This window comes from Herpailurus yagouaroundi, unplaced genomic scaffold (genome assembly GCF_014898765.1).
Source record: "Herpailurus yagouaroundi ecotype Mexico unplaced genomic scaffold, PumYag 77, whole genome shotgun sequence".
NCBI lineage: Eukaryota > Metazoa > Chordata > Mammalia > Carnivora > Felidae > Herpailurus > Herpailurus yagouaroundi.
In genome coordinates, this window is record NW_024412388.1 from 94,875,718 (window position 1) to 94,899,317 (window position 23,600).

At 43.5% G+C, this 23,600-nt stretch overlaps 1 protein-coding gene across 1 annotated transcript; it reads left to right on the forward strand.

The window, feature by feature from the left end:
- The first annotated feature begins 14,016 nt into the window (after nucleotides 1-14,016).
- Nucleotides 14,017-21,899, forward strand: RBM15 (RNA binding motif protein 15). Its single transcript, XM_040471263.1, has 2 exons — nucleotides 14,017-17,444; nucleotides 21,526-21,899. The coding sequence occupies exons 1-2, from the start codon at nucleotides 14,579-14,581 to the stop codon at nucleotides 21,570-21,572; spliced, it is 2,913 nt and encodes a 970-aa protein (XP_040327197.1). The 5' UTR covers nucleotides 14,017-14,578; the 3' UTR covers nucleotides 21,573-21,899.
- The last annotated feature ends 1,701 nt before the right edge of the window (nucleotides 21,900-23,600 follow it).

The window sequence follows — 23,600 nt, forward strand, 5'->3', positions numbered from 1 at the left end:
GAACAAGTATTTATTGTGGTATGAATTCTGCTGAGTAGAGTCCATTCTTCAGCTAATGAGGCGGCTGCTATTCGTAGAGATTGCGCGTGTGGCTTTATTTGTAAAATCTTAAATCCTAGACTTGCCAGGGCGGCTTAACTCCTGGGAAAGTCCTCTTAGGAACCATTTAGAACTCTTCCTGCCATTTGCTGTGTCCAGAAACAGCACTAGCATAGGCATCTAGGATCTCTCCCTTGAGCAGAAACGTTGCTGGAAGTATGTCGTGAAGGACGCTGGTTTACGCTGCCCGGTCAAATTAAGTTAAAGGCTTCTTGACGCAGGACTTGCCAGTCTTTTACGTGCAAGGACACATGGGGGTAAGAATAGACGCTATGGTAACATGGAATGAAGTGTTTTCTAAACGCATTTCACTTTTTTTTCTTAGGGCCATTATTATGGGATATTAGGCAATACTGCCATAGACACGTTCATTCATCCGCTCAACAAAAAACTGCGTGTGCCAATTTCGTGCCTGGCAGCGTGCTGAGAACCGGGCATAAAATGGTAAGTAACCAGACACACAGGCCTGTCTTTATGAAGACTTGGGGGGAGACAGATATGAATCAAAGGCACTAAACTGCAAATCAAATAATCACAGCAGATGCAAAATTGTCACTGTGACACGTGCCGTGAAGGAGGTGCACATCACATGGCCAAATTGGGAGAGGACACCAAAGGGACCCCACGAAAACAAAAGCTTATTTTTCTCCTTTGCTTCTTTTCCTACCTCTATTCTTTTTTCTTTTTAATTTTTTTTAAATGTTTATTCATTTCGAAGAGACAGAGAGAGTAGGAGGGCAGAAAGAGACAGAGACAGAGAATCTGAAGCAGGCTCCACACTGTCAGCACAAAGCCCCACACGGGGCTTGAACCCACAAACTGTGAGATCATGACCTGAGCTGAAGTCAGACACTGAACCGACTAAGCCACTCAGGTGTCCAGCTTTTTTTTTTTTTTTTTTCCCAATGTTTATTTATTTATTTTGAGAGACAGAGCATGAGCAGGGAAGAGGCAGAGAGAGAGAATCCCAAGCAGGCTCTGGGCTGCCAGCAGAGAGCCCGATGCAGGGCTTGAACCCATGAACTCTGAGTTCATGACCTGAGCTGAAACCAAAAGTCAGATGCTTAACAGACTGAACCACCCGGGTGTCCCTCCTACCTTTATTCTTGTTAGAACCAGCACCCCTACTTACACAGGCCTTAATGAATGTCCACCATGTAAAGGTCAAGGAGTTAATGATTTCTTTGGAGACTTCCAGCACAATAGATAACATCTAAAGAGTGGCCAGGCAAGGTCTTCATGAGCGTTCTCCAAGACCAGCCGATTCCAAATACCTTAGTGCTAAGACCTGTGGTTCCAGGTCACGAGTGACTTATGGAGGACACCTGAGCACTTGCTCTTGTTCGACCAGTTCTCAGATGCCTGTGAGACATGTACACCAGACCACCATCCTCAGTAAAAACTATAGACCCCCCAAGCAAGCACAAGACTCATGCTCCTTTTCCTTTCTGAGTGTCCCAAGCGCTCTGTCATATCTGCTCTCTCTACATCATCAATAAACTCTGCTCTTACTTCCTCTCGATTTGCATCTGATTTCCATCCTGTGGGAAGCCAAGGGTCCTCGGACCCAGCCTGTCTGCCTCAAAATGAGAGCCTAGAGTAGGGAACTTCAGTCTGGTCAGGGAAGACTTCCCCGAGGAGGTGGCCTGGAGCTGGTACCTGAAGTATGAGTAGGAGTTCACATGGTGATGAGAATGGAAAAAGAATTCATTCTCTCAGGTCTGGATCAAGTATCCCTTCTCCTACAAAGCAGCTGAACCCACAGAGCTGGCTTTCCAAAGCACATAGCCATCCACCTCCCCAGAAAACTCCTCTCTGCACCTGAAGGATTGGGGTGAAGGGGGTGGTCTGCCCTCACCTCGATTCATTCAAGCAAAACCCTGTACAGAAACATTTGTCCTTGGAACAGAGATGCTCTCTGCGGCATCTGTCATCGGGATTCAAAGAGAGCCCAGGGCCCTCTTTCCAGTCTAGCCCCCACCTGTAACCATGTTCTCTGGGGCCTGTCCTTTAGCCTATGTGACTATAGGTTTCATTCCAGGCGTCTGGGAATTTCAAAGCTGAGAGAGATCATGGAGACCATTTCACCCTTAACTGTTGCAAAAATTCCTCCTACATCTGTGAAGAAAATTCATACAAAAGTCAAGTCATTGGATCCCAAATTACACTAATGATTAAGATCCCAGATATGGCTTTCTCACCCTGCCCCCCAACCTCTGGGGTCTTTAGAAACTTGAACACCATCTCACAAGCGCTCCGAATAATCCCTCATATGCTCATAATGCACATTACTACCTCATTTTCTCACAATAGTTTTAATTTACAGAGAGCTTAAGTAATGTGCCCAAGGTTACACAGTAAGGAAAATTAGGGTTGGCATCCTTTACAAAACATCACTTGGAACTTAATCAGAAGTCTACGTTGTGCATTCTGTATTGCTTGGAATTTTACAACGAACACATATAACTCCCCTGAGTCTGCACTGAGCACTCCCATCATGAAACTTTTATACTTGACTTAACTCTTTACATTTTACATTTTAATAATTCATGGACTTATTTTAAGTGTACCTGATTTTTGTCCCCATCCAAGCAAATTCTGTCTTGTCATACAATTCTCCCTGTATTTTCACTGTGCTAGGTACATAGAATGCTTTAAAAAAAAATGCACTGAGGGGGGACTCCTGGGTGGCTCAGTTGGTTGAGCGTCCGACTTCAGCTCAGGTCATGATCTCACAGCTTGTGAGTTCGAGCCCCGCATCAGGCTCTGTGCTGACAGCTCAGATCCTGGAGTCTGCTTCAGATTCTGTGTGTGTGTGTGTGTGTGTGTGTGTGTGTGTGTGTGTCTTTCTCTGTCCCTCCCCTGCTGGAGCTCTCTCTCTCTCTCTCTCTCTCTCTCAAAAGTAAATAAACATTTAAAAAAAAAAAAAGACTAACGTGGTTATAAAGTTAATGGAACATGAGTGCTTCGGTTGAACAAAAAAAGTTGTAGATTCAGACATGCTCTGGTTGTGTTTAGCCTGTTAGTATGTTTCTCACATAAACGCAAGTTAACTTCTGAGATCTCACAAGCCATCTCTGTGAGCCCCCTGTTAGCCGAAGGAGATCAGTTTGGGGGAAACCCAGCCCCTCGACATAGCTGTAAATCATCTAGTGGAAATCATGGGCTTCTTCAAATGTTTATATATACATAGCATGAGCACACATGGCATAAATAGTATTTCCATGACTTTATGGAAAGTATGAGGTCTTTTACTAATCACTCAGTCCATTTTAAAAAATATGTATCTTGGTTTTTTTTAAATGTTTATTTTGAGGGAGAAAGAATGAGAGCAGGGGAGGGGCAGAGAGAGAGAGAGGGACAGAGGAGCCAGAGCAGACTCGGTGCTGACAGCAGTTTTTATAGGTAGGCTGATTTTATAGGTAGGATATGCAAGAGATAGGAAGACCATATAGAATATACTAGCAGGAGCTCTTTACAGTGGAATCTTCACCCGACATAGGGAGCATTGGGAGGATTTGACCTAATACCCAGCAAGGTGCAGCAAATCAAGCTTTTACTGCCTTGGACTTCAGAAGTTTTGTCCAATAATTGAGAGTAGCTGAGAGTCCCTGAAGCCCCATCTCCTTGTGCAAGACATCTAATTTTTGCCTCTACACTGCCTACAGTTGAACAAAACGTTCTCTTCCGGTTGCTACAAACTGCTGAGGTTAAAGCACCATGCTTGAAACTGGAAGAAAACATACTTAACGTATATTTTCCCATTACAGTGCTGACCTATGGAATCATCTCTATCACTTGTTACACAATTTTTCCCGTCAAAGTATTGTACCTATTCACAACAAAGAAGGGGAGAACGGGTATCAGTTAGGCAACCAGGATTGTCACGCATGATATGTAAGCATGACTTCAGATCAAATGCTTTTCACAGACTGGAAAAAACACAAACCCTTCTGGTGAACACATTAATCTTAAGTTTTTTTTTTTTAATTTTTTGTGTTTATCTACTTTTTTTTTTTTTAATTTTTTTTTCGACGTTTTTATTTATTTTTGGGACGGAGAGAGACAGAGCACGAACGGGGAAGGGGCAGAGAGAGAGGGAGACACAGAATCGGAAACAGGCTCCAGGCTCCGAGCCATCAGCCCAGAGCCTGACGCGGGGCTCGAACTCACGGACCGCGAGATCGTGACCTGGCTGAAGTCGGACGCTTAACCGACTGCGCCACCCAGGCGCCCCTGTGTTTATCTACTTTAAGGGAGAGAGAGACAGAGCACTAGCCGGAGGGTAGAGAGAGAGGGAGACATGGAATCTGAAGCAAGTTCCAGGCTCCGAGCTGCCAGCACAGATCCCGATGCCGGGCCCGAACCCACGAATGATGAGATCATGACCTGAGCCGAAGTCAGATGCTTAATGGACTGAGCCGCCCAGGCGCCCCTGTTCTTAAGTATTTTATTTTATTTTATTTTATTTTATTTTATTTTATTTTATTTTTTAATTTTTTTTTAACGTTTATTTATTTTTGAGACAGGGAGAGACAGCTCATGAACGGGGGAGAGTCAGAGAGAGGGAGACACAGAATCCGAAACAGGCTCCAGGCTCTGAGCTGTCAGCACAGAGCCTGACGCGGGGCTCGAACTCACAGACTGTGAGATCATGACCTGAGCCGAAGTCAGATGCTCAACCGACTGAGCCACCCAGGTGCCCCAAGTATTTTAAAAATATGTTGGGGGCGCCTGGGCGGCTCAGTCGGTTAAGCATCTGACTTCGGCTCGGGTCATGATCTCACGGTTCATGGGTTTGAACCTGGCTGGCATTGGGCTCTGTGCTAACAGCTCAGAGACTGGAACCTGCTTCCGACTCTGTGTCTCCCTTTCTCTCTCTCTCTCTGCCCCTCCCCTGCTCGCACTCTGTCTCTCTCAAAAATAAGTAAACATTAAAAAAATAAAAATATGTTAGGTCTCTAAAGCTCGGTTTCTGTACCTGAGAAAAGGGGATTATAAACCGACCTATCTTCCAGGGTTGTTTGGGAGGGTGACACAAGCTAGTGTGAGGAAGGCATTAGCAAAGCGCCTGGTATGTAGTATGCACTCAGTAAAGGCTGGCTTTTGTTTTTATTATCTATTTATGAATGGGTGATGGAATAGGACTTGTTTGTTTGGATTTTTATTTTGGGAAGGAGAGGCTGATGCTGGAGGGCCTGTCATTTCCAGCGACCTAGTGGAAAGCGCCCCCCGGTGGCCATCAGTGGACCTGCTTCTGTCCCATCCCCTGCAGATTTATGTGCCAGACTATTTGAGAATGTCACTAAGCGTGGAATTGCAGGACTTTGTGGGAGGTAGATTCTGTCCAGAATAGTGCTACAGTTCCTTTCCCTTTGACTCTGCTGCCCCCTTCTTTAGAATAAATCAAACAAAAACTGCCACCACCAGCAACAGCTGTAATTAGCCTGAGTTTTAGATTCCTAATCTGCAATTACGATCATATTTTGTCTTAGCTCATATGATTACTATGAGGCTAAAATTGGACAATGCAAGCGAAATCATGAAATGACATTGTTTTACTTTAGTCCTACTAAGCCCCATGACCTTTGCACGCATTGTGTCATGTAATTCACCCACAAGGTAGTAGTAGAAGAGACTGCTAGTTGACCCAATGTCTAGTCTCCCCCTTTTCCTTAGAAATAAAACCCCTGGCACTGGGTGGCTCTGTGGTTAAGTATCTGACTCTTGATTTCGGCTCAGGTCATGATCTCACAGTTTGTGAGTTCGAGCCCTGCGTCGAGCTCAGCACTGACAGTGCAGAGCCTGCTTGGGATTCTCTCTCTCCTCTCTCTCTGCCCCTCCCGCACTCGTTCTCTCCCCCCCGTCTCTCTCTCAAGAATAAATAAATTAATTTTTTAAAAAAAGAAACAGGACACCTGATTTTTAGCCTAGCTAGACTAAATAAAGAATACATTTCCCAGCCTTCCTTGCTGCGAAGTGTGGCTATACGTCTATCTTCTGGCCAATGAGATAGAAGTGGAATTTTAGTCTGTTATTTCCAGGTAGTGTCTTCCGAGGAGGACATGCTGTTGCGCCTCCCTCCTTCTTCCCTGCTGGTTGACTAGAATGCTTATTTGATGGCTGGAACCTGAAAAGCCGTATGAGACCATGAGGCAGTATAAGGGCAATGAAGCAGAAAGAAATGATCCATTTCTTGTAAGTTTTCTGAAGACTTTAGAATAAGCTGGAGCTATCGTCATGTCCCTTTACAACCTTGACTATTTTAGCATGTGTTTCTAAGATCAAAGGACTTATCTTGGTAACCACAGTATAAGGATCAAAATCCAGAAACGAAACATTGATACATAACTATTAGCTAATTCACAATATATTATTCAGATTTTATTACTCATCCTAGTACTCTCCATTATGGTTTCTGCCCCATCTAGGATATAATGTGGCATCATGACTTATTGTAGTGTTTCTTCAGTTTCCCTTACTTTGGAAGAAATTCAACATCTATTCATGATTTAAAAAGTTTTAGCAAACTAGGATAACAAAAAGCAAACAGACAAAACATGTAATAAACATCACCCTAAAAGAAAAAAAACACATTAGAAATATTCCTTTTATTTTTTTTTTGCTTTTTTTTAAAGATTTTAAATTTATTTTTGAGAGACAGAGTGTGAGTGGGGGAGGGGCAGAGAGAGAGGGAGACACAGAATCCAAAGCAGGCTCCAGGCTCTGAACTGTCAGCACAGAGCCCAATGTGGGGCTCGAACTCGTGAACTGTGAGATTATGATCTGAACTGAAGTCGGATGCTCAACCAACTGAGCCACCCAGGAGCCCTAGAAGCATTCCCTTTAAAATCATGAATAACATATCACTCTATTTAACGTTGTGTCAAAGATTCTAGTTAGCACAATAAGACCAGAAAAACTTAAAATTATAAGGATTAGAAAGGAAGATATCCTCTTATTATCTGCAGATGATATGATTATCTGCATAGAGAACTCAAAGTGATCTATACACTAAATTAACATAAATAGGACAGTTTAGCAAGTGGCTGCATTTCAAATCACTGATGACAAAATAGAAAGTTTAACCTAAAAAAAAAGGACACTTAACAATAGCAACAAACCATAATAAACAGGTTAAGTAAATAATCTTATATAAATAATAAATAATCTTAAGTAAATAAGATTTAACCAAATGAAAAGATATCCCTGTTCACTGAAAGGAAGACTGAATTTCATAATGATGTTACTTTTCCCTAAATTCATTCATAGATTTAATGAAACCCCAATTGTAGACAGATATTCATGGAGCTTGATGAATTGGTTCTAAAATTATAAGAAAGAACAAAATATCATATAGATGTAAATATTGGCACTAGGGTTGAAGGAAGTGAACAGGATTTCTTAGGCAAGATACAAAAAGTGCTAACTCTAAAAGGTTGCTAAATTCAACCTTTTTACTTTTATTTGTATTAAGTTTATTTTTATTTTTTTTAAGTTTATTTATTATTTTGAGAGGGAGAGAACACGTGCAGGAGGGGCAGGGAGAGAAGGAGAGAGAGAATCCCAAGCAGGCTCTAAATGGCCAGTGCAGAGTCCAATGTGGGGCTCAATCCCATGAACTGTGAGATCATGACCTGAGCCACAATGAAGAGTCAGACATTTAACCAACTGAGCCACCTAGGTGCCCTTCAACCTTTTAAAAAATTTTTTTAAGTTTATTTATTTTTGAGACAGAGAGAGACAGAGCATGAACGGGGGAGGGGCAGAGAGAGAGGGAGACACAGAATCGGAAACAGGCTCCAGGCTCCGAGCCATCAGCCCAGAGCCCCACGGGGGCTCGAACTCACGGACCGCGAGATCGTGACCTGAGCTGAAGTCGGACGCCCAACCGACTGAGCCACCCAGGCGCCCCACCCTTCAACCTTTTTAGATTAAGATTTATGTTTGGGGTGCCTGGGTGGCTCAGTTGGTTAAGCGTCCAACATCCAACCTCGGCTCAGGTTATGATCTCAGGGTTCGGTTCGTGAGTTTGAGCCCTGCCTCAGGCTCTGTGCTGACAGCTCAGAGCCTGGAGCCTGCTTCGGATTCTGTGTCTCCCTCTCTCTCTGTTCCTCCCCTACTCATGATCTCTCTCTCTCAAAAATAAACATTAAAAAATTAAAAAAAAAAGAATTTATGTTTATGAAAAAGCAAATTAGTGAAAAGGTAAGGTACAAACTAGAAAAAGATGTTTGCTATATATGTATTCTACAAAGGGTTAGAATCAAAAATATATTAAAAACTCCTACACATGTGAGAAAGATCTAACTTAGTAGATGAGCAAAAGACACAAATAGATATTTCATAAACATATGGCCAGGAAACTTAAAAAGAGATACACAACCTCACTAGTATTTGGAGAAATAAAACATCAAGGCCCCTGGGTGGCTCAGTGGTTGAGCGTCCGACTTCAGCTCGGGTCATGATCTCAGGGTTTGTGAGTTGGAGCCCCGCATGGGGTTCTGTGCTGACAGCTCAGAGCCTGGGGTCTCCTTTGGATCCTGTGTCCCTCTCTCTCTGCTCCTCCCCCACTCTTGCTTTGTCTCTCTCTCTCTCTCAAAAAACAAAACAAAAAAACCATTTAAGAAAACGGCAAAACCATAGAGGCATACTATTTGATACCTACTTGTTTGGCAAAAAAAAAAAAAAAAAAAAAAGTCATGAAATGCCAATGACATGGATTAATAACACCTCTTATATATTGCTGGTGAGGCTATAAATTGGTATTTAAAAAAGGGCACTTTATAAAACAGCTTGGCAGGGCGCCTGGGTGGCTCAGTCAGTTGAATTGGCGCATGCGTGCATTCTGTCTCCATCTCTCAAAAAAAAAAAAAAAAAAAGGCAAGAAGCATTATCTTGTAAAATTGACCATTAAATATATGCTTTAACCCGGTAGTTCTATTCCTAGGTGTCACCTACCCACCACCTCCCTATCCTATCCCAGAGAAATTTTTGCATGTGTGTCTCAGGACACATGAATGAGAATCTTCATAGTAGCACTGTTCATAATAGCACAAAAACAGAAAATGGGCAATATGCTCATCAGAAGAAGAATGGACATATAAGTGGTGGGATATTCAAGGCAACTGAATATATTTTTTTAATGTTTGTTTATTTTTGAGAAAGGGAGAGCGTGCATGTGAGCTTGAGCAGGGGAAGTTCAGAGACAGAGGCAGGGACAGACAGGATTGGAAGTGGGCTCCACATTGATAGCAGAGAGCCTGATGCAGGGCTGGAACTCACGAACCGTGAGATCATAATCAGAGCTGAAGTCGGATGTTCAACCGACTGAGCCACCCCGGCGCCCCAATACAATGGAATGTTTTACAGCAGTGGAAAGAAATAAACTATAGCTACAGATGATAACTTGAAAGAATGATAGCAGCATTATGAATGAAAGATGGAAGTCTCAGAAGAGTACAAATATTATGTTTTCAAATATAAAGTTAAAAAAACAAGGAAATATAAAATAGTATATTCATAAGGTGCATGAACATGCATGTACATGCATCACACACACACACACACACACACACACACTCTTTAAAATTGCTTTAAAAAAATTCTTTAAAGTTCACAAAACAAATTCTTGAACACCAGACTCAGGATAGTAGTTGCCTATGAGAGTAGGCACTGGATAAGAAATAAGGATTAAGTCATTTCAGTAGATGTAAAGTATCAGTAACATTTTTTTTCTTGGATCAAGTGGTAGTGTCATGGATATTCACTATGTTGTTGATAAAGAAATGAAAATTTAAAGGCCCATGGATGGGCCATTGATGACTGCATGCCATGAACTAAGGATAATGATTAATCCAATTCTGTGTACTCAAGTTCAAAGAGAAAATATATTAGTAATAGTAAACATGTATGTTGTGCTTACCACGTACCAGGCACTGTTCTAAGATCTTTATGGTTTAACCCATTTAGTCCTCCAAGTGAAGAGATCTAGAATTATTCCCATTTTAAGCATAAGAAAATTGAGGCTCTGAGAGATTAACAGTAACTCTTCTGCCCACTGCAGAGCAGAGATTTAATCTACATTGGTTGGTTCCAGAATCCATGCTCTTAACCACTGCCCTGTGTCTAGATAAATGAAAGAGATAATTATATTAGGGCTTAGTCATGCAGAAGTTATGGCAGAGTGTTTTCTGTAACAATGTTAGAAGGATGAACCACATACAGAGCCCCGTAAGAATACCAAAAGCCACTGAATTCTACACTTTAAATGGGTGAACTTTATGTATGGCATGTAAATTATATCTTAATAAAGTTGTTAAAAATAAAGCCCACAATCCACAAATAAGTGACTTTAATAATGCAAACTGGGGGCGCCTGGGTGGCGCAGTCGGTTAAGTGTCCGACTTCAGCCGGGTCACGATCTCGCGGTCCGTGAGTTCGAGCCCCGTGTCGGGCTCTGGGCTGATGGCTCGGAGCCTGGAGCCTGTTTCCGATTCTGTGTCTCCCTCTCTCTCTGCCCCTCCCCCGTTCATGCTCTGTCTCTCTGTCCCAAAAATAAATAAACGTTGAAGAAAAAAAATTTTTTTTAAATAATGCAAACTGGGTCCTAAATGATTGTTTGCTATTTTAGGATTTAATATATGCCTATGGGTAAAATACATGCTTTTTCTGCAGACCAAACAAAATAAACCTCACTGTCAGGAGACCACTCATGTTATGGAAGAAGAGGAAATTGAAAATTTTAATTCACAGTTGTGGGTGGGAAAATAATTTCAATTCCCAGCTTCAGGCCTTTTGCATCTGCCAGGAAATCAAACAGCTCTCAGCTCCCAAGATAAATTTCATATTGCGATCATAATTATCTGTGTGTGTATTGAGGATACACAAACAGTAAAACCTAGCAAGAGGATGGAAAGAGACATTTGATCGCAAACACACTGATATCTTTTAATGGTGCAGTTTTCGTCCATGTGCTTAACTTCTATTTTGCTTTTATCTTTTAAATCTAAAATTTATTTTAAAGGATATGGAAAAGGCACTTCATACAGAAAGCCAGTAGCTGCTCTCCTCCTGGGCTGTGTCCTCTAGGGCCTTTGAATTATACAGCTTCACGGGAACAATGTTGAAGCCAGATTGGGCTAGGACAGCTTTTCCTCAACTCCGTTTCTTGGTTTTTGACAAGGCACTCACAAGGAGGCCAGATGAAATCTTAACAGGATCTCAACAACTCCATCACCAATGCCAGGAAAAGGGTTTAAAGCCCTGGACCTCTAAACCATAGGTCACTTTCATCCTCGTTCAGCTCTTTGGAAAGCACATGTGTGAAGTTAGGCTGATGTGACGTCACTAAGCACCTTCATACTTTAAAGGAAATGGAAACACTCATTTTGACTACAGCATGCACATGTCATTATCCAATTTTACTGTGGACATACACATATACACACACAAGGTTATGGTTTGGGTCTGTTACTAATAATGGAATTTAGGCCTTTTTTGTTTATCCATTCAACTTACCAGCCCTTTGCATACCAGACAGGCTATTAGTCCCCTTAAGGCAAGTTCAGCTGCAGCCAGCTGTGGGCAGTAGCTTCTATCAAGCTCCCTATTTCAAATGCCAAGCTGCTAAGCCTAGCCGAGCCTCAAGCACTGCCACACATCCTGGCAGTGGCTCCTTGAATTCTCTCCCTCAGCTCTTAGGCTCCCTCAGTCCCTGTCATGAGGTTTGAGAAACTGTACTGATTTGGTCATTATTTTTTCTTTGATCGTTCAGTCACCTATGCAGGTCAGTTTAGGCCAAAGTCACTCTGGAGCCTGGTTTATTTGGATTGCTATTACATTAAGTAATCAGATAATGGCTTAATTTCAATTTTGTGTTGTATTTAATATAACCTTGAAACAGATTAAAATCTCCTAACAATATAAAGCCTTTCGTTTTGTGCTTTTACAAATAATGTGTTGGTTGTTGTTGTCTTTATCCCCTAACATCCAGATTTTTATCTTCAAATATCATTTCTCACTAAAAGGAATCAGATCTCCTTGGAGAAATGGCTGATTCGTGTCTGGGGCAGGAAATGTACCAGATAAGCCCAGAACAAAATAATGAAGAGGGGGGAGAGTGGGAAGAGAGCATATAAGAAACAAGGAGTTGGTAATTGTTGAAATTGGTACATGGGAGTTCTTTACAGTATTCTCCTTTCATATGTTTTTTCTTTTTTCATAAAAATAGTTTAAGGGTAGCCAAAATATAATTGCTATTTAAAAAAAAAAACAGTAATAGCATGCACATGGTAAAACAAGTTTCCTTTTAATAATGCAGAAGGATACACAATGAAAAGTTGAGTCTCCCACCCACACCCTCCAGCCTCCTCTCAGGGTGATCTTCCTAACAATTTCCTAAGTATTCTCAATGAAGTTTTATGAATATATATATTAACAAAACATATGCACCTAAGCATATGTATTATTTTTGAAAACCACAAATGGTAGCATCTTATACACATCGTTCTATGCCTTTATGAAGTTTTTTTGTTGTTGTTTATTTATTTTGAGAGAGAGAAAATCTCAAGCAGGCTCCGCGCTGCCTAAGCAGAGCCCCATATGGGGCTTTAACTCAAGAACTGCAAGATCAAGACCTTCGCCAAAATCAAGAGCTGGACACTTAAACAACTAAGCCACCCAGGTGCCCCTGAAGTTTTATTTTAATGGCTAATCTTGCTACATCCAGTAGGTCTACACACTACAATGCCGCGGATTTTTATGCTTTCACGTATTAGGCTTCTTTCAAGCTTCTTTGATCAAATTAAGAGTAAAAACTCATATTCACCTTCCTGAAGATTATCTAGAAAGAGAAGGATGGCTAACGCAAGGCTAAACACTTTGCCGTCCTAATCGTAAAACTTAGCTTTGGAGTTTAGATCTCCGTTTGGGGGAATTATTGTTACCTTGGAAAAATGTTTAAAATCACATTCTCTACTACATATTGGGCCTTGAGAGAAGTGGCCGAGGAGACGATCGACGCAAGAATTCTCGTAACCTCTGCCAGAAGACGACCTGGGAGGACTGCAAAAAGCCTAACCGCTGTGACGAACTCAGCACTTCCTCCCTCCACCTGCCGAAGAGCCGCATCTGGAGCAGGTGTTTTATTTGCCTTACCCTATAAAGGTCCCCGGAAAGAATTGAAAGTTGGGTGTTGAAGCGGATGACTACGGGCGACAAGAGGTTCACTGAGAGAGACGGCAAAGGGGGCTGTGCTCCCGGGTTCTTCTACTAACCTGACGCCGGGAGGTAGGAGAAGCCGCAGAAAAAACGCGACACGTCTGCAGAGTGTAAACTTGACCCGATCATTTAACGGGGAGGGGCACTACAAAGGAAGAGCGGACAGATCTAGGTTACGGGATCACGCAGTCCAAACGCACTCGCACCAGAAAGTGGGGAGCGCACTGACATGCCCGCGGCGTGCTTGGGCTGGAGCGGGGAGCGCCCAGGGGGGCCGGCCCGCCACCGAAGGCTGCGCTCGGCGGCGCTGCCTCCTCGCTGCGGGCCCCCGAGAGCCCCAGGCCTTCGGGGGCCCCGGCACTTTGCGAACTGTGAACCCGCGGCCAGCCGGCCCTGCGGGCCCCAGCTTTTTCAGGCTGTTCTGAAGCCAGCGGGACTGAGATGGTGTCCGCTGGGCGCCCCGGGACGGCTTCCTGAGGGATCCGCCCCGACAGCCCCTCATCCCATACAGGTACTAAGCGGGCGGCCCAGAAGTTTCGAGCTCCAGGAGCACGAAGCACACCAAGTACGCTGCAGGACCAAACAAATGTTTGAGGAGCGAATGCCGAAAGCGCGAGGAGGCGGAGCTAGCTCTGGTCACCATCTCGCGACGACTTAGTGACGTCGCACAGCAAGCGCGTGTTCTACTCTTTCACCTTCAGTCTGCCTTAGTATACGGACCTACCCCTTTAAGCGAATGATGGACAGTTATTTCAGCCTATCAACTTCCTCGTCAACATCCAATCAGATTTAAACTTCTCTCAGCCGCCCTAGGAGTTGGAAGAAGAGGTCGAAAAAGGGAGCGCTTTCTCTCTCGCGAGAGCGCTGTAAGCTGGCCTTTCAGAAAAAACACTGGAACAGATCGCCCGACTTCCCAAATAGTGGGTTAAAGGATGGAGTCACAAACCAATGAAAGGAATGAGGAGGTGGGATCACTGCTTTTACCGCGCTAGAAGTACCGTTACAGGGCAGACTTTTTGTCCAATCAACGCCTCCAGACTTTGGGTCAGGTGACCCTAGAGTGCGAGGGGCGGAGCTACAGCCTGGCGCGAGGAACCGTTAAGATGGACAATGAATATAACCAATGAAGTACACCGACTAGGGCGTTGGGAACCCAATAACATTGGTTGGGCGGGCGCCTTTCCGGAGCGCGGGGAGATGTAAAGACAGACAAATCATTTTCCCAATGAGACTGTAGAAGAGAGGAGCTAATTGACCAATGAGGACTGTGGGGCGGGAGCCTTCGCCGCGGCGGAGTCCAAGATGGCGGCGTGCGGTTCCGCTGTGTGAAACGAGCGCGGGGCGGCGGGTTAATCATCTCCGCGGAGACGACCTCCGACGACCCGCAACAATGAAGGGAAAAGAGCGCTCCCCAGTCAAGCCCAAACGCTCCCGTGGTGGTGAGGACTCGACTTCCCGCGGGGAGCGGAGCAAGAAGTTAGGGGGCTCTGGTGGCAGCAATGGGAGTAGCAGCGGAAAGACCGACAGCGGCGGCGGTTCGCGGCGCAGCCTTCATCTGGACAAGTCCAGCAGCCGAGGTGGCAGCCGCGAGTATGACACTGGTGGGGGCAGCTCCAGTAGCCGCTTGCATAGTTACAGCTCCCCAAGCACCAAAAATTCCTCGGGCGGGGGCGAGTCGCGCAGCAGCTCCCGGGGTGGAGGCGGGGAGTCACGTTCCTCTGGGGCCGCCTCCTCAGCTCCTGGCGGCGGGGACGGCGGGGAATACAAGACACTGAAGATAAGCGAGTTGGGGTCCCAGCTGAGTGACGAAGCGGTGGAGGACGGACTGTTTCACGAGTTCAAACGCTTCGGTGATGTAAGTGTCAAAATCAGTCATCTCTCGGGTTCCGGCAGCGGGGATGAGCGAGTAGCCTTTGTGAACTTCCGGCGGCCAGAGGACGCGCGGGCGGCCAAGCATGCCAGAGGCCGCCTAGTGCTCTATGACCGGCCGCTGAAGATAGAAGCAGTGTATGTGAGCCGGCGCCGCAGCCGCTCCCCTTTAGACAAAGATACTTATCCTGCGTCTGCCAGCGTGGTCGGGGCCTCTGTAGGTGGTCACCGGCACCCCCCTGGAGGCGGTGGAGGCCAGAGATCGCTTTCCCCTGGTGGCGCAGCCCTGGGATACAGAGACTACCGGTTGCAGCAGTTGGCCCTTGGCCGCCTGCCCCCTCCACCTCCACCACCATTGCCCCGTGAGCTGGAGAGAGAGCGAGACTACCCGTTTTATGAAAGAGTGCGCCCAGCTTACAGTCTTGAGCCAAGGGTGGGAGCTGGAGCAGGTGCTGCTCCTTTCAGAGAAGTGGATGAGATCTCACCCGAGGATGATCAGCGAGCTAACCGGACGCTTTTCTTGGGCAACCTAGACATCACTGTGACAGAGAGTGATCTAAGAAGGGCTTTTGACCGCTTTGGAGTCATCACAGAAGTAGACATCAAGAGGCCGTCTCGGGGCCAGACCAGTACCTATGGTTTTCTCAAGTTTGAGAACCTAGACATGTCTCACCGGGCCAAACTAGCAATGTCTGGCAAAATTATAATTCGGAATCCTATCAAAATTGGTTATGGGAAAGCTACACCCACCACCCGCCTCTGGGTGGGTGGTCTGGGACCTTGGGTGCCTCTTGCTGCCTTGGCTCGAGAGTTTGACCGATTTGGCACCATCCGCACCATAGACTACCGCAAAGGTGATAGTTGGGCGTATATCCAGTACGAAAGCCTAGATGCAGCTCATGCTGCCTGGACCCACATGCGTGGCTTCCCACTCGGGGGCCCAGATCGACGCCTTAGAGTAGACTTTGCAGACACAGAGCATCGATACCAGCAGCAATATCTGCAGCCTCTGCCTTTGACTCATTATGAATTGGTGACGGATGCTTTTGGACATCGGGCACCTGACCCTTTGAGGGGTGCTCGGGATAGGACACCACCCTTGCTATACAGAGATCGTGATAGAGACCTTTATCCTGATTCTGATTGGGTACCACCCCCGCCCCCAGTCCGCGAACGCAGCACTCGGACTGCAGCTACTGCTGTGCCTGCCTATGAACCACTGGATAGCCTGGATCGCAGGCGAGACGGCTGGTCCTTGGACCGGGACAGAGGTGATCGAGATCTGCCCAGCAGCAGAGACCAGCCTAGGAAGCGAAGGCCACCTGAGGAGAGCGGGGGCCGGCACCTGGAGAGGTCCCCTGAGAGCGACCGTCCCCGAAAGCGTCACTGTGCTCCTTCTCCCGACCGCAGTCCAGAATTGAGCAGTAGCCGGGATCGCTACAACAGTGACAATGATCGATCTTCCCGTCTTCTTCTCTTGGAAAGGCCCTCTCCAGTCAGAGACAGACGAGGTAGTTTGGAGAAGAGCCAGGGTGACAAGCGGGACCGTAAAAACTCTGCATCAGCTGAACGGGATAGGAAGCACCGGACAGCTGCTCCCACCGAGGGAAAAAGCCCTCTGAAAAAAGAAGACCGGTCTGATGGGAGTGCACCCAGCACCAGCACTGCTTCCTCGAAGCTGAAGTCCCCTTCCCAGAAACAGGATGGTGGGACAGCCCCTGCAGCCGCAGCCTCTCCCAAACTCTGTTTGGCCTGGCAGGGCATGCTTCTGTTGAAGAACAGCAACTTTCCTTCCAACATGCATCTGTTGCAGGGTGACCTCCAGGTGGCTAGCAGTCTTCTTGTGGAGGGCTCAACCGGAGGCAAAGTAGCCCAGCTCAAGATCACTCAGCGTCTTCGTTTGGACCAGCCCAAGTTGGATGAAGTAACTCGACGCATCAAAGTGGCAGGGCCCAATGGTTATGCCATTCTTCTGGCTGTGCCTGGAAATTCTGACAGCAGGTCCTCCTCTTCCTCAGCCACATCAGACACTGCCACCTCTACTCAGAGGCCACTTAGGAACCTTGTGTCCTATTTAAAGCAAAAGCAGGCCGCTGGGGTGATAAGCCTCCCTGTGGGGGGCAATAAAGACAAGGAAAACACCGGAGTCCTTCACGCTTTTCCACCCTGTGAGTTCTCCCAGCAGTTCCTGGATTCCCCTGCCAAGGCACTGGCCAAATCTGAAGAAGATTACCTGGTCATGATCATTGTCCGTGGTGCGTCCTAAAGTCCATGTGTAACTTGTATTTACTACTTTGACATGGTTCCTGTTTTGTGATGTATAATGGGATACAGCATCAGATGAAATTTTCTTTTGAATTAGTTGTTTAGTTGTAGCTTTTCTTTTTTTTATATTTTTATAAACCTTTAAAATAGAAGTCAGGACAGTTTAGCTATTATTTTAAGCGAAAGGGATGCCCTGAAGGTAGCAAGCAGATGGGTTTACTTTAATTAGGAGTTCCCACTCTTAGGAGTAACTTTTTTTCCTCTTTTTCTTCATTTTCTTTTTTTCTTTTTTAACCTTGAGCTTAAAAAAAAAAATCCTCAGAGTTACAAGCCCAAAATTTTGAAAAGTTGGGATTTGGAGAAGAGCCCACTTGGCTATATAAAGATGATAATATATACCTAAAAATGGCTTGAATTGGTATTTAGGTTAATAATTCCTATAGCAGAAGTGTTATTTGTATGGCTGAAATTTGATCAGGAATCTTCAAAGTACAAACTGGTAAATTGTATAGCAATGTAATTATTTTAATCAGGTATTTGAGTATTTCTCTTAAAATACACGGTTCATTCCCCGAGTGTCTGCTCTAATACATTTTTATCATTAGTTAAGTTCTGTATCCCGTATATGCACTTTTGGTTTGTAGCTGTAACTGTTCAGTAAAAATTGAGGAGTAGGTTACAAACCATATATGTCTTATGCTAGTATGCAAGAAGTGGGTAGGTGTTTTTAAAATCAGAATTCTTTGGTTAGTTATTGGTGTGTGGTGGTGTTTTTACTGACTTTCAGAGAGGTATAGCAGGTACAGTTCTAATTTAATTGTGCGTATTTCAAAACTTAAGTGTTTTTCATCAAAGATGAGTTTTTGTTTTTGTATCCATGCAAATTTCTGATTTCAATAATAGAAAGAAGAGTTGTCTGCAGGCTCATAAGTCAGCTTTTGTTTTAGTGGGAATTAGCCATATCTGGATCGCAGAAATTTTTTAAGTCATCGTGAAATGCCTTTGACATGCTCTTTTTAAATTTGCCTGTATTTTTATTTTCATTTATAAGCAGTAGCGATGGCATTACATTATTGAAAATGTTTTGAATGTCTTTTTCACTGGTGTCCAACCACAGAGAACTGAAATGTCAGTGTGGGAAAACCCCTTTTTATTGTTTTATTTCCCAGACACCTGGAATTAATACAAAATAAATTAATCCAACCAAATAATTTAACCCAACCTCACAGTTTGGTTTTTTTTTTTTCCAAAGCTGAAGGTTATAGTGATTTCTGGTTCTTAACAAGGGCTTTTGCTGCATAACAGTAATGGATGATTTTCTTTTTTTTGTCTTGTTTCTTTATCCCTGTCCTCACCCCTAGTTTCTCAGGTCGTTAGTAAGTATGTTTTCCCCCTTGATTTAAATGCTGAGGACTTTAGCTAAGGCCCTTGATATTTAATTATGATTAGAAACTCTAGGACCTTTTGGATCATGGTCATGTTTCTATTCTGTGAAAGTGACTTATAGAAAGCCTGGCAGAACCCAACTGTTTTCTTTCTGTTATCAAAGCTGGTAGTTTTGAAATAGCACCAATAATAACCCAGGGAAATGTCATGTAATTTGTTTATTTTCCGTTATGACAGGTGTCTAATGCATGTCAGCATGAAATCCTCATCACTGCTGTGTCATCCTTTTTGGTTTTCACTATGCATTTATAAACTTTCTTTTTAAGTGTGGAGGTTTTTCTAGGGTTTTTGTTGTTTTTAAACTGGAAAAACTAGCCATTGTGATAGAAGGAAGGTACTAGGCTGTGAGCACAAAGGTCCTTGGTGTGCTTGTAGGGAAAATACCTGAGATCCTACAAGTTAAGACTTGGTGCTTTTTGCTTTTAAAAACCTGTACTTGCCACACTAATATGGAGGAGACACTGTTCCGAAAGTAACGTGAGTTTGCAGTCTGCGTATGTGGGGTCAAAGTACAGTTTGGTTAGATACATTTTTCCAGTTTAAATACTCTCACTAACCATTAACTTTTGAATATCTTTTGATAAGAAAGCTGGACAAATGATTTTGCTCTTTTAGAGAGTGAAGTCCACGACATATAATTTTACCCTAATCTAAAGTGGGGTTTTTTTTTCCCCTTTTTCTTTTCTTTCTTTCTTTCCCTTCCTTTTTTTTTTTTTTTTTTTTTTTTAGTTGATGTGACAACCAACCGAAGAGTACTGTGGTTTTTGCTCCATGTTTGTTTGAATCTTTATCTGACATGGTGGTTTTTGTTAGGTCTGGGCAATTTGTGCTTCAGTTTTTTGAAACAATGGCTTGATACCATTTCTAAATGTATGTATTAGAAGTAACTAATTATGTTTAGTTTGGTGCTTACTTACAGAGTGCCATCGTCCAGATGAATCTCTTAATTTGTGTTGCCCATTCCGCTGCGTAGGTTCCTAATATTGTTAAACTATTTAAGCCTTCAGAATAGAATGAAAAGCAAGAGTCTAAAGCTATCTGGTTCTAATTCTCGTTAGCCAGAATTTCATAATCTCAATATTGGATGTTCTTTATAACAACCACTTGTTTCTTTTACTTTAAAAAAAAAAATACTCGTTTGGTTGATTTTTCTGGAACTCAGCTCAAATGAATGCAAAGAAAATTTCTTCAGTATATTATATAATGACATATTAAGTATTACTGGTGAAAAACATCAAGCTAATTAAGACTTGAGATCTACAACTTCAAAGTTTATGGAAAATTAAGCAAGCATTCAGCTCCTGGCCAATTTTTTACTGTTATTTTGTTAGTTGTAACTGGGATTCCTATTAAGCGTTTTCCACACAAAAATTTAAATTCCTGGTTTTACATGTGTGTCTACATTGACTGTGTAGATAGAGTTTTCCCTTTAAGGATTACGTATTAAAATGTCCATCCTCTGGCCGGTATATGCTTTTGTTACATTTTGAAGGTCACATACTCTGGCCCTTAACTCAGATCACTTGAGGTACAGTAAGAAAAATAAGGTGTGTGTTTGTTGCTTTCAGAGTCAAACACTGTTTGGATTTATTTTGAAATGTTATGAGCAGGTTTTCACTGGCCATATTTGTTTTGTTTTTTAAAATTTGAAATCCACTTTTTTTAGACCGTGAAATTGCTCATTATGCAAATTCAGCTTGAACTGCAATTTGGGTCCATACAGGGACCATTCACGGAAACCTCTGTGGTGATAGAATTAGGATCTCCTCTTGAGAAGAGGGCCTTAATGACCTTTTTATGTGAAAAGTTTGGGAGAGAACTTATGGACGATTTTTTTCTGTTTCTGCCACAGTGTTTGGTTTTGAGATAGCAGTTGGGTATGAGGACAAGAAGAGAAGTGGGGTGGAGTTGGCCCCGTTAGCAGTCTGCTTCTAGTGAATGTCCCTAAAGGGAGACAATGATTTCAGGTAACCACAGTGAACTGTCTAGCTGAGTAAAAAGTTTTATACGTTTGGTTTAAACAGAGTTGAAAAGTAAAAGTCCTAAAGCGTTCTTTGGGTGTTTAGCAATTGTCTGTACGAGTGTTTTCTTAAAATAACAGCGGCTGTCTTTGGTAACCCAGATGAAGGTGGATTTTTAAATGGCTTTGTATCTTGACCCCTTTCTATAGCAACAGAGTAGTTCTGTATTGTTCCATATAAATTACAGAACGAAAACAGAGGGGGTAAAAGTTTGACTCCACCTTTTTTTTAGTTTCATTTTTTAAGTTCTATTTAGAATATATTGATCATAAATTGATTGTAAACTTCCTGTCTTTCTGAATTTGTTTGATATGTTTTACTCAGTTACATGAGTACAAGGGGTATTTTCAGTCCTGTAATCTTCGCTCAGTGGCAGTCCTTAAAAAAGTCCACCCTGTTGTTCTACTTGTTATTTGTCTATTCATACGGTAAACTCATTCAAGGTATGTGCCAGTGGGTATTATTGGTGCTTTTTGAAGTCAAGCTGGATTATCCAGGAAGGTCTTGTTAATGTTATGTTCATCTATAATGGCATAGGGGAAATATATATATTTTTAATATTGTAAACATTTGTACTGAATAACCTTTTTTTCCCCCCCGCAAGCAAAACTGGTGAACTGCGGATTGAAGATATGGAATTCAAAGCTCTAATGGACCTTTTTGAAGAGAAGTTATGGCTTATGTGGAGTTTACATGGGCCTCTTGATGGAAGAAAGCTAATCTGTTTAGTATTTGTGCATTTTACTAAAATGGCAGCTTAAAGTTGTGTATCTGCTATTGTGATGCCAATGCCGGTGTTTTAAGTGGAAAAAAAATGACCTCTTGCTTTGTGCTGTGTACACAAGATTTCTGGAAAAGTAAAGAAAAACCCTTTTTATGGCTCACACAGCTTAAAAGTAGCTGTCACTCAAACGTGCGCTCACAGTTGAGCTGCTTTTGTTTTATTCTAAATAAATTGTTTCTTTTGAGGAAAATGTTTTTCTGCCTGGAAGTGAATTGACGGCAAACCTTTGACCCCTTTGTTTGCAGCTGAGGGGGTTCTTGCTGCTGCTCAGATCTTGTATGTCTTGAGCAAGAAGCAGGGAGACCATCATTTTGACTATCACGGTGTGTCAATTCTGAAGGATCACTAGTGTTACTGTGACCCCCTTTGTTTGCAGCGAAGGGGATCATTTGCTTCTCGGTCCTCAACTTGATGAGGAAATGGTGCTGTTTGCTGGCACGCAAGAAGCCGGGGCAAGCACCGTAAGCCTCACCACAGTGCACGAGTCGGGGGCTTTGCTGGTTTGAAGAGCCGGAGTTGCTGAAATTTAAGTTTTGATTTATTTTGTTCACCCATCACGTTTGGCCTTAGTTTCATTTTTAATTTGAAGAAAAGTTTGAGATTGCTTTATCTTGCACTTAACATTTGCACCAAATTGCCAAAAGAAGGAGAAATGCTCCGTTTGCTTTTTAAATGTTAATGATGATGTTAATAAAGCCTTTCCTGACACATTGGAGAAGCTCCTCCGTCTCCAGGGGCTTCTTCCCAGAGTTATGCAGTGATGGGTTTAGTGCTGAATGGATGAAGAGTTCCTGAGAGCTAGCGTTTGTAATTAGAACCGTTACTCGGTATCTGTGCCTTATTTGACCTGTGGTTCCACATGCCTTGGATGTGCATGCACCGTGACGGTTTCGTAGGTACGAACGCACACTCAGGCCCAGTCACTTCGGTTGGTAGTACAGAGTGTGAGGAAAAAATGGAGGCGTCCTTAAGGAGGAAAAAGTGTTTGCCTTTAGTTCCTGCGTTATCCTGTACAGGGGCTCCTGAGCTTTGGAAGCTGTTCCCAGTACAGGAGAACAACTCCCCTGTTTGCAGCAGGAGACTTCGGTGCACAGTGACAACGCTGGAGTTCAAGAGGAAGCCAGCAGTGCTGCACCGTGGGCTTCAGACGCCATTGTCGTTTGCCAGTTTTAAACTTAACTAGTTGCAGACGAAGACCACCTTGAAATGCAGGCTTGTTGGGCTTGTTTTGAATTTTAACCTCGGATGGAAGAGCCCTAGTGCTGTCTGTCTCCATGCGGGATGATGCTTACTTAGGCAACAGGTGATTATCAACAAAGGATGCCACGGTTATACTCTGCAAGGTGGTGTTCCAGTGGCAAACAGCTGTGTAAACTCTTGTAAACAGGTAAGAGGGTTTTTAGAGGTCAAAAATGCATTTGATGAATAGGGTGAGGGCTTTGGCTGGTTGGGGTATTGTTTCTGTGATTGCAAGTCTTTAGGCACTCTGCTGCCTTTACTAGCTCTCTCCCCTCACCCAAGTGTGTTATGTTTGCAAAATCCCAGGGGGAGCTTTTGTGCTACTTGGTTGTGTGTGTGTGTGTGTGTGTATTTTTTTCTTAATTTGCATTTGAAAAATTTTGTTCATATGGGAGCCAAAATAGTAAAATCCTGGTTATGGATTTGGGATGGGATTTACAGCCTTGATGTCCTTTAAAGTTTTGATGTTTTCTATTAACCACGGCCTTCACCCTTTGTGATGATTTCATACTAGGTACTGGGAGAACTTAACTGCTATAAAATGTTGCCATTACAAACACTGATTCTAAACCTCCAGGTCAGCATAGAGGGGGAGAGAGAGAGAGAGAGAGAGAGAGAGCAAGAGAGAAGAAAAGTACCATCAGACTGGAATGATA